This window comes from Ostrea edulis, chromosome 3 (genome assembly GCF_947568905.1).
Source record: "Ostrea edulis chromosome 3, xbOstEdul1.1, whole genome shotgun sequence".
In the NCBI taxonomy this organism is placed as follows: Eukaryota; Metazoa; Mollusca; class Bivalvia; order Ostreida; family Ostreidae; genus Ostrea; species Ostrea edulis.
In genome coordinates this window covers 79337276-79349427 of record NC_079166.1, presented here as the reverse complement: position 1 = coordinate 79349427, position 12152 = coordinate 79337276, and the positions used below count along the sequence as shown (strand labels likewise).

Genomic DNA, 12152 nt, shown 5'->3' with positions numbered 1-12152 from the left:
CGTGAAGATTGTCTCATTAATCATTACATTTTCAACATATCAAGATTTTAATTCATTCTCCATGCATCGTTTTTCCATTGAATCAATGGTTAATTTTCCCGGAAAGGTTTCAACATTTAAAAAAAGAAATAATAAAAAAAAAATTCAAGCGATTTGTAAGTCGGAAACATATGATTTGATTAATTTTTCGATGATAAATGTTTTCTCCCTTTGGGTGCCTGATTGCCATAGCAAACTCACTATCCTACTTTCGTTTTATTTAACGTTATAATTATTTATATATCAAGTATTTTGCGAAGAGAACGGTATGAACAAATTATTAAGATGCTTTTGAGATAAATAGTCATTTGATATTCGAATTCTACGTATATACTGTATCTGTAACTATTTTAAAGTACTACTCCCCTTGGGGCACCCCTTTTTCAATGACCATGATACATGTATGTGCACAATGGGAGATCATGCAGCTTCCAACAGAAGATAGACAGGTAATGCAGATTGATATTTAAAATGTATCATGGTTAGCATTATAAAAGTATTAAACCAACAACTGGTCAATGTTGATCTACTTATTAACATGCGTTAGTTGTACACAGAGAAAGAAATAAGAAAGTTTACGTGTAGGTTAAATATAGATTTAGGAAGTTTAAATGACGATGGAAATAAATAAGCTTTGGAACATGCTCTCATATCTCAATCGTAAACCCATTCCCGATCGATATCTTTGTCATGTTGTTTGGAATAATCTTCACAATCCCAGTACTCTTATCTGTGGAAGATGACAGTGGGTTAAACAAGTATTGACCTGTGAGAATATAGTCATTGTGATGTAAACATCGGTCCTACTAAACAGAGTACGATAGAGTACTTTAGAGTACGCTAGTAAAATTTCATAATTCAATGCAATTTAACTGCTGTTCGTAGATGTTCTTACTTTAGTTTAACCTAATAAATGTATATCTGGAATATATCGTGTTTATTTTCATTATTTTAGGAATTATTGTAAGTTAAAGTTTACCGTTTGATTCCGATCCCGATCAAATTTAATACTTTTTCAAAACCAATCTCTCACCAGAGGGCGTATTACGCTGCGCTACAACACCTCTGTCAACGTCTGAATGTCAAGATTCTTGGCAAAACTTATTTCTACCTATTGCATGATAAAGTATGATTTTACAAGTTTTAGTGTTAAGCTTAAAAATCTTACAGTATGTTCACAAAAACAACGAATTCCATGATTATTCTAGTATTATTGGACGAATGAATGAATGAATATTTATATATAAAACCTTTTAATTCGCTCAGGTGTCTCATATTTACCAGGTTCTGTGTTTATAAAATTCAGACAAGTGTTTGATTTGCTTAGATATGATCATTACAGTTTGATATGCTAAGTTAGTGTTAGTACGTTTTGATATGATTTTTAGACGTTGACAGAGGTATTAGTGGAGCATAGCGGGAACGATAACTCAGGGTAGAGATTGTTTCAAAACAAACTACTAATAATGGGGATCGGGATGCCGTAAATCCTCAATACATTTAATGTTTTCTGGGGGTTTTCAAGAGTGACTTTTTCCAGTTTTTTTTTTTTTTTTTTTTTTTTTTTTTTGCTAGAAAGATATAGTATAGATACAATATCTGAAATTTATCATGTCCAAATAGCTTTAAAGAGGTTCGTACTTGAGATTTGGAGTAATGTTTTGGGAAGTATATTTTTGATTTCCACATTAAAGGAGTATTAGGAAATTAAAAAGAAAAACTGATATCGGAAACCTTGTTATGAGCTCTACAATGTTATCAACGTTACTTCAATCGTATTCAATTAAACTTGATTTGTCTGTTGATGTCAATACAACATAAGCAACATAAATCAATAATTGAAAATAGATACATAATCATATCTTCTAAAACTACAGTTAAAGAAAAAATAACACCAGTAATGGAAATACTTAAAGGTCAAGTGTAATAAAAATAGATTTGAAAATAATGTTTTTAATTCATTAAAACCCGTTTTGAAAAGTTTATTGATGTGTTCATTTTTTTTTTTAAATCCTGATAAATGCACAAAATACCTATTCCAAAATCGTTGTTTATAGAAACGAATGAAGGAATTATCGCCCTTTCTTATGACGTCATCTGAGACAATTGTAGTTGTTTACGCCTATATATCATCGTTTTAATTTCCGTGAGAAATTGCCAGTTTTAGCAACACCGTGGATATTGACGGTGAAATATCGTAGATACACTTGAGTTTAGGGATTCAACCTTTTATGTTTGTACCTGCACCCGTTTCGAAACCATCCGATAGTACTATGTCTATGTTCGACAAATATCTCACAGGAATCTCAGTTAGAAATTATTTACCGGGACAGTGCATAGAAAATTGGGAATGATATTGGAAAAAAAATGTTCTATCAAAAGATAACCTTTGAATTTTACACAATCTAGGCTAATCAAAATCAAACGTCATAGATACTCGCCGTATACTCTATTGTAGCGATTGTGAGCGTATTTAATTAGATTGACTCTCAGTCTTACGTTTGTAATTTTTTTATGAGATTTACTAGTATGAGATTGTTCCGATTCAGATTATAATGTGTTTAGCTAGATATATATTTAATTGAAACATGCTTTTTTGAAAAAAGAACAACAAATGACAAAAGAAAAAAAACTTATAGTGCACAACGTTATTTGTACCCCCCCCCCCCCTTTAAAAAAACAAAACATCGACATGTAGATACACTATCATAAAATGTAAATTAGGCCTATTAGTACATGTAATTTCTTCACAACACACGTCAAATGCGAAATTGAAATAGTACGGCACAAAGTTAACGAATTGTAGCATTTTGAGGTGTGAAATTTTGCCTTAATGATTCATGATATATTAATTAATGTAGCACTTAGAAGCGCATTAGGAAAAGGAAAAACTTGTACTTGTTTTCATAATGAACTTGAAAAAAAAAAGCTTTGGAAATAGGATAAGGTTTTATCAAAATGGGTTTTTTTTAAATTGAATTCATTTCCATTTTTACTATATTTTATTTTTTCAAAATATATATAGCGAAGAAATGAAATGATGAGTCCCTTATAAATATAGTATGATTACAACAATATTCGAAAGATATTTCATTTAATAAAAGAAATAAAATCAATTAGAACTAGGTAATGGGTGACATTAATTTTTATGTGCAATCGCAAACCCATTGAATACAGTGTCGCATTAAAGCATTCAATGGTGGATGTAGAGAGGGGTGGACTGCATCCCCCTTTTTGGGTTGAACTTTTTATATAATTAAAATGCATCCCTCCACTTGTTTTGTAGGATGCCCAGTTAATCATCACTTTGCACTTTGTTTGAAATCAAACAGGATGGTGTGTCAGGGTTGATGGAAATCTGATCCTCGTTAATTAAAGTGTCGCTCACTGATCATCGTGGCTTGTCACAAATCTCAGTGTCTCTTTTCAGTTTCCTTGTCCAAATTCTTCGAAATTTAGGGTCTTTTGGGAAAAGAAACATACTTAATCCCTGTCCCGATTTCAAATTGCAGTTCAAAGCAGCGCATTGTACCATAAATACAGGAATTTTCTATGTAAACACTATAAAAGCCTATCAATGCAATCGAAACTTGTCTCAGATGACGTCATGCTACGAGCGATAACTCACGTCACAACACATTTATCGATCGCTCAGGTAAAAGTTTGGTAGCGCCGTGTAATTCACGCCAAGTGATTTTTATCAAAATTGCCATGGAAATTAATCCATAAGTGTACGACAGACATTTTTCTGTATAAAACTCAAGTTTTAGGAAAATCACCGTACTTGACCTTTAATGACCTTTTTACACTTGAAATGCGAAACAAAAATATGATATCAAATTTAAGTTTAAAGGACATATTAGGAGTAATGTCAATTTCTAAAATTTCACATAATTTTCAAGGTCTTGTCATAAATTTTGAAATGGAACTAAAAAAAGAAATGGGGATTGGAGACCAGATTTTTAGATTATTGGCGAAAATACTGCATTTTTATACAAATGTTTGAGTAATTTGATTTAAGGAAGTTAGTTCCTAAGCTATTGAGCACAACTGTGCAGGATGCTACAACGAAGTATTTTCTGCCTCAATACTGATCCCATCGGTGCAAACATATTACACATCTATTACTGAACCCTATCCATTTGGGAAAAAAAATGTGTAAATTCAAGTTTTGAAAGGGTTTTGCAGAGACTATATTTTGTGGCGGAAGGATTGATTAATCAAAAAGTTCTAAATCTGCGTAATATTACAGGTTCTGTTTCATCCAATTTATCTTCTATTTTTATACTCCTACACGTGTATGTTATATCTATAATGTATTGCACGATTAGCTGAGACTTTAAACTAGTTCAAAAAGTGTAACTTATTAATATGGTTTTCCAAAACTAAACACCAATCCAAAAAAAAAAAAAAAACCCAAAAAACAAAACAAAACAACAACAACAAAACGGTTAAGTTAATTTACTCGAAATTTTGCACAAAAATTCAATATCTTCGCCAATTAACAATAATTGAAAATTTTGGTTTCTAACCCTCACTATTTTTAGTTCCATTTTAAGTTTTAAGAGGAGGCCTTGACCAGGATGTGAAACTCTCAAATTTGATATCATATATTTTTTTTCTGTATACCACGTGCAAAAATGTATTTTTTTATTTCCATTTTTAGTGTTAAACTGTTTATCTGTAGTGTTAGAAGACATGATTATGTAATGATTGATTTGTGTTCCTTATGTTGTGTTGACATGTGCCAATGATGGAGAGAATCGAATAGAAGCACATGTGGGTAACCGACGATGTTGGGCCAGAGGAGCTGAAATTTTCATGAGAGCTTCCTAACATAGTGCAGATTTTTAAGTTTGTTCAAATCATAAGCCCCGGGGTAGGTTGGGGCCACGATAGGGGATCAAAATATCACATAAAAATATATAGGGAAAATCTTTAAAAATCTTCTCAAGAACCAATGAGCCAGAGGAGCTGATATTTACATGAAAGCTTCCTGACATAGTGCAGATTCAAGTTTGTTCAAATCATGGCCCCGGGGGTAGGTTGGTGCCACAATAGGGGATCAAAATTTTACATGAAAATAGAGAAAATCTTTTAAAATCATCTTCTCAAGAACCAATGAGCAAGAAGAGCTGAGATTTACATGAAAGCTTCCTGACATAGTGCAGATTGAAGTTTGTAAAAAACCATGGCCTCCGGGAGTAGGTTGGGGCCACAATACGGACTAAGGTTTTATATGCAAATATATATGGTAAACCTTCAGATATTGACCAAGGTAACTCAGGTGAGCGATGTGGCCCATGGGCCTCTTGTTTGGATAATAATCTGATAAATTCTTCGGTCACATGATTTCTTGCCAGATATTTTAATTTCAGGTAGATATATTTTTGAAAATTACGTTTTCCTTATCTTACTGAGTACTAGCTTGCCTATTTCCTCCATCATGTAGTTCAGGGTCACAAATGAAGTTGGATGGACGGGCATAAATAGGAACAGAAAAGTACAGTCCTAATGACAAATCATCACATTTGCCTGTTATTCCTACCTTTCAACTTTTCCGAGAATGACGTGATGACTTTAGTATTCTAATCATGGAAGAGAGAACCCCAGGGGACGAGGAAAAGGTATGTTCGTATGAACTATGCACAATAATATTGTGTAGATTCCAGGTACTGTATCTACTACATTAAAGTACTAATAGACATGTAGTCGTAATCCCCCCTCTCTCTCTCTCTCTCTCTCTCTCTCTCTCTCTCTCTCTCTCTCTCTCATTCCTTATAGTCTTTTACATCGCCAAATCACACATCAAATATTAAAATATTATAATTTAAGCTCCTTAAAATATATTTAAACATATTCATGTATTTACTGTATAATGTGTGTAGGGTCCTGTTAGGAAACGACCGAGGATAGATGCTGATAATGACAGTTCTACGGACCTGGAAGACAATGAACTTGGATACTCAGATCAAACAGGGATCACCAACCAGGAGAGGGAGAGCTCAGGTAACTAAATCAATAAACACCTAACAGGTAATTACAGGAATATAAACTGACAGGTAACTACAACAGTATAAAACTGACAGGTAACTACAACAGTATAAAACTGACAGGTAACCACAGCAGTATAAAACTGACAGGTAACTACAGCAGTATAAAACTGACAGGTAACTACAACAGTATAAAACTGACAGATAACTACAGCGGTATAAACTGACAGGTAACTACAGCAGTATGAACTGACAGGTAGCTACAGCTGTATAAAACTGACAGGTAACTACAGCAGTATAAAACTGACAGGTAACTACAGTAGTATAAAAAGTTACTGCCAAGTAACAACAACAGTTTAAAATTGACAGGTAACTACAACATTGTAAAACTGACAGGTAACTACAGCAGTATAAAACTGACAGGTAACTATAGCTGTTTAAAACTGACAGGTAACTATAATAGTAATAAAGTGACAGGTAACTACAGTAGTATAAAACTGATATATAACTACAACGGTATAAAACTGATAGGTAACTAAAGGAGTATAAAACTGACAGGTAACTAAAGCAGTATAAAACTGACAGGTAACTACAGCAGTATAAATGTGATTCACACTATTTGAACGAGTAGACTTTCAGTCCGCGGGTCCGTGCATATTTTTACATGTACTGTATATTATGATTGGTGGTACACATGTATTTTGTCTGCGTATAGGAATTTTTTAATAGTGTGAAATATCACTGTTAACATTAGATTTTATTTCTTGTGATATTTTGGTCGTTTTTCAATTAACCGAGGGTAGAAAACTCAATTTTACAGATATTATGCATTTAAACGTGTAATACGTAAACATTTCACGAACTATTTCCTATTAGCGCTGAACATTTCATTTGTTTGCAAAAACATGATAAAGTTCACACCACTTTGAGCCGAGTGACTGCATAGAGGAGTTGTTAAAATCAACTCCCAACAAAATGATATAAGAACCTGGTCACGGCCCACGGGAAAATATGTATATTTTTTTTAAATGGAAGTTATTTCACTTTATTTATCAATCTAAAAGACAATGGAATAATTGAATGAGACTCTCTATGTAACAAAGGAAAATTAAATTAAGATTTTATTCATTACATGCACCATTTTTATAATTTCTATTGTTACACACTGACGCTTCCTGTTTAGGAATTTGGTCGCAACCCACGGGAAATATGTATTAAGTGTAGTAAATTAAACCTCAAAATTCTATAGCGTGTGGTTTGATTTCCAAACTTATGACAAATGTTCTTGAAAACAACAACATATTTGGGGTTTTCATTAATATTCAATATAATTCAGCATTAATTGTGAAAATTGATGTTTTCGATTTGCTTCAATTTGACGCTAACATAAATCAATTGACGCCACTGGCTACCATTGTCGATCGTTTGATTTCCCGATTGTGGACATGTGTATACATTGATGTATCTTTGAATTTAAAAGATTCATGCAAGTGCTATAGAATACACAGTAACCGCAATTTCAAACGCACCGACGTCTTTCTAGGCTCACAATTAGTCCGCGGAGCCCGTGTTTTGACCTGTACTCTATATTAAACGTTGTTGTGACGTCAGTTCTTTGTCTTGACAGTACTTTATTTTTCATACTGTACTGAACATAGTCCAGTATTATTAAGAGCAGGCCAATATTATGAGAAATACTGGACTGACAGTTAAAACCAGGAACAGAGACCACTCTTAGTTGTGTGAGAAAACATTTATTATTTATCAAATACAATATTCAAGGCGTGAAATATTCCAGTAAATTATACGAAATGAGCGTTTTATGTATAATCCGATTTTACCGTATATGAAATCCTTTAGGTGCCAGTTATAAATTCATGTCACAATCATTCATTTAGACACATGCACATTAAAGTCGCAAATTCTCTGTTACATTCCCGGCAGTGATGTTTATTTCTTTTCCCGATCCAAAGGAAACACTTTCATTGAGTTCCACTTTCTTCGGCTCCGGCGGGGACACTGTGGACGGTTTCTGAATCAAATCACTTACACTCTGTATTGTTCCCCGGAGATCCGCTATAAGTTGCTCTTTAACACCCGCAGCATATAGGCGTGTAGCGGCAGTAGCCCGAAGAGAGTGATTTGTAAAAAAAGCCATAAAATCCTGCCTCTCTATACATTTTGGCCAAAATCTGTTGCAGTTGATGTACCCCGAGTGGGACGTCGTCGTATCATACATTCCCCTTAGGAGCGATTTTTGGTCTTAGATAAAATGCATTGCATTTTCCACTGCTGGGGCTACAAATGATTAAAAAGAAATTGTATACAACAAAAATGAAACAACAAAATAAACAATGTGGAAAAATTGTTAATATATTTAAGAAAATTAGTAGAAATAATGAATAATCTTACCTCAATCAAATGTACTTTTCAATCATCTGACTCCCTTTCTTCCAGGCACCAGGACTAAATGCTAAAAGAGGGCTGCGGCTTCTGTTTTATACCAAGTATAGGCCTACGTGTCAGTACCATATTATTAGGGTTCCCAGAAAGGAACGTGGGAAATCAATCTTTTGTTTTATCTAAAAGATTCTTTCCGAACACCCTTTATGTACCCTCATTCACCCCAAAAAGAAAACCAGTTTTGTTGAGTACAGTCTTCAGACAATAGAAGCGTTCGAATCGCTTCCCATGAAGTACAAAACCCTGTTTTGAGGAGTATCGTATTATGACAATTGAAATGATGATCTAACAGTGAATTAAAGACAAGAGTTGACCTTGTGTGCCATTAAAGTTTATGAATTCCTAATATATTAAATATTAAAAACAAATCAGAAACGAAAGGTGTAAATATATTTGTCTATACCAATGTATATTCGTACTTGGGTTTTTGCGTTTAAATGCATTTGTTTTTTAGATAGAACAATGTTTTAAGTAAGTCTTGTATCCCTTACTGAACATTAGAATTTAGCTTAGATATTCAGAACAGGATTTTTTTCTAGATTTCACTAGTCTTCAGGTGACCGATAAGGTCTGTGGGCCTCTTGTTTCATTGGTCAATTTGAAATGCAAGTAGACGGATCTGTGAATGTTGAGACATGTGTGAGTGTGCATGAGTAGGATTCAACCAAAATTCTTTGTGAAATTAAGTTTAACTTTTTCTTCGTGAACCTTTATAGTTTAACCTTTGATACATTGAGATATACCAAAAACCTGGCATTTTGACATGTATATTTGTAAAATTTGTTGATATTCGGACTTGAATAGAGAGCAAAGTACATTAAGCCCAAATTTTCGCCTCATTAGAGTAAACCTAAAATGAAGTTTCACATGGTTTAATCATTATGATTATGCACTAGGACATTGACCCTGATGATACATGTGAAAATTAGTGACGTAATATGTTCTGTAACATCATTTTCGTCATCTGCGATTGACAAGATTTATCGAAATCGGCGAGATTGGTTGTTTTTATGCCTTTAAAACCATTTTAAAGATAGAGCATGTGCATCAACCATAACAATGTTTTGTCTGCACTTTAATCATGTTGAAAGTCAGTAATGAACAAAATTTCTACGTGGTTGATAAATGCGCAGACTATCAAATTGAACGTAAACAGTTTCCCTCGTTCATCTGTAATACAATTTCCAACGTTGATGGTGTTGATATATACAAGTTTAATGAATAAATGATATCCAAATGTACAGTATATTAAATTTTATAAGACTCTACGTAGTTTGCATTGAAGAAGATAGTGTGTATACAGGGAACTGGAATATTTCCGATTTAATGTAAGAATCAGGAACAATAGAGGCTAGATTTCTAATCATCACATTTTCATTTATTTCTCTCAAATGAACAATTTGCATCTAAATTTTGATTTTTTCCCCGGACCCCACCCTCTTTAAGAGAGGACAATCCTTTATCGCACTCTTCCCCTCGTCGCATCGCGACTCGGCCGTTTACTTTCAGTAGCCGGACTGGTCACAAATCAGATAGATGAAGTACATCAGTCGCGTCCTATCTTGGGTAGGGTGAGGCAGCTGCAAGGAGGTAGGGCTGTCTTGCCATAAGGACCGAGATATATCTGTCTCGGCGCATTGTTAAGGGACTGTCTTGCCCTCAAATTTCAAATGGCAATTTCTTCTTTGATCTTTTGAAACCTAACAAAACTACGGGTACCTGTAAAGTGCGAAACGAAATCGAAACGAAACGAAACGAAATCTACCGAAACGAAACGAAATCTACCGAAACGAAACGAAACCCACCGAAATGAAACGAAACCCACCGAAACGAAACGAAAACTACCGAAACGAAACGAAACAGATTGTATAATCGAACTCTTTTAATCATAATAATTAAAAATGGTACCTTAGGTCCCTGTGAAAGTTACCACATATAAATAAAATTCGCCTCCCCTTTGATGTAGGCTTTCGGCTTGACTGTTACAAAGTTTTAAAAGTTGGAAAGGGGGGGGGGGGTAAGCACAAAGTATATATCCATAGTTGACTAAATGCCATGTACAATTAGTTTTGGATCCATAAATTTCAGAACCGATGGTTACAGTCTCAGAGATCTGGGGAAACACACTATACGAGGGGTGGGGTCGCCGACGTTGGATCCGCCTTTGGGCATAGATACATTGTTTGAAGAAGCTGGTGTCTGAGAAAATTAAAAGCAGGAAGAGCTCTTAACCTCTTATTTTATCTCTAACTGCTGAGGTGCGAGTACTTTCAATAATGGAAAAAACTATATACATTTGGGGTGTTGCTAAGACGGGGAATTGAAAACGGGACGGAAAACGGATTTGTTTTAATGCAATAAATATTAGGAGGAGGTCGGCATTTTGTAAACTGAAAAGGCTTATGAACGAGGGAATTTTAAGCAGAATTCACAAAGAGAACGGGAGGACATATTCAGAATCCACCGTTTGATATACTACATACAAATACACAATATCCACATGTATACATATATTTGTCTTTAGAGCAAAAAATACTGAAACATGTATTTATGTCCAAAAGCGGATCCAACGCCGACGACCCCATCCCTCGTTTAGTGTGTTTCCCCTGACCTCTGACCTGTGAGACTGTAACCTTCCGTTCTGAAATTTATGGATCTTAAACTAATTGCACATGGTATTTATGTACTTTGTGCTTATCCCCCCGCCCCCTTTCCAACTTTTAAAACTTTGTATCAGTCAAGCCAAAAGCCTAGATCAAAGGGGAGGCGAATTTTATTTATATGTGTAAACTTTAACATGGACCTAAGATACCATTTTTAATTATTATAATTAGAAGAGTTCGATTATACAATCTGTTTCGTTTCGTTTCGGTAAGTTTCGTTTCGTTTCGGTGGGTTTCGTTTCGTTTCGGTAGATTTCGTTTCGTGTTTCGGTAGATTTCGTTCCGTTTCATTTCTATTTCGTTTCGCACTTTACAGGTACCCACAAAACTACATGCAAAAATGATCTTACACACAATTTTTTTTTCAATTGTACTTTCTTCAACGACAAAAATTAATTTAAGCAGACAAATTAAAAAACGTTTTCAAAAACAGCGTTAAATTGAAGTCGAAGCAAGAGGGTAACCCAAGTAACATTTTTTTTTAAAATTTAGAACATGTTTTAACTTCAAAATTTTAAAAAGCAATCAACGTTCTTGGCGATAGAAAACAGTAGGAAAATTTTGGAGGGTGATACTGAAATATTTTCAAAAATTCCCGGTTTTAATGGGGACCAAAATGTAAATTACGGCAATTTTGATATAGAAAACCGCTATAGCGTAGATCGTACGCTACGTCATAAATCGTGTGGTGTGTAATCACGTGATACGCGAAAGTGAAAGTGTAGTACAAACCATGGCAGTGTCCGACAAAATCTATTCTATAAAGTTAGAGGAAACTGATGTTCCTGGAGCGAAGTTTCGTTGTTCTGATGTGTCAGAACATTCAGTCGTTGAACTGAAGCGATGGTTAGAATGCAGGGGAATGTTACAAGCGGGTACAAAAGCCGAATTAGTCAAAAGGTAAGAAACACTTAAACACATGCGTACATTTTCATCCCATGTATGTACACGCTGTACACCACGATTTATTGTTCATCATCCGTATATACTATAA

The 12152-nt window shown here is 34.4% G+C and overlaps 1 protein-coding gene across 2 annotated transcripts in view; it reads left to right on the top strand.

Annotated features, from left to right (window-relative positions):
* The first annotated feature begins 407 nt into the window (after positions 1–407).
* LOC130052910 (uncharacterized) overlaps positions 408–12152 on the top strand; it is an 82540-nt gene continuing 70795 nt past the window's right edge. The window contains exons 1-3 of one of the 2 annotated variants that reach the window (XM_056159114.1): positions 408–488; positions 5492–5666; positions 5928–6048. In XM_056159114.1, coding sequence (XP_056015089.1) covers positions 5634–5666; positions 5928–6048 — 154 coding nt within the window. In that variant the 5' untranslated portion in view covers positions 408–488; positions 5492–5633. The remainder of the gene's footprint in view (positions 489–5491; positions 5667–5927; positions 6049–12152) is intronic. The other variant, XM_056159115.1, reaches the window with a different exon arrangement.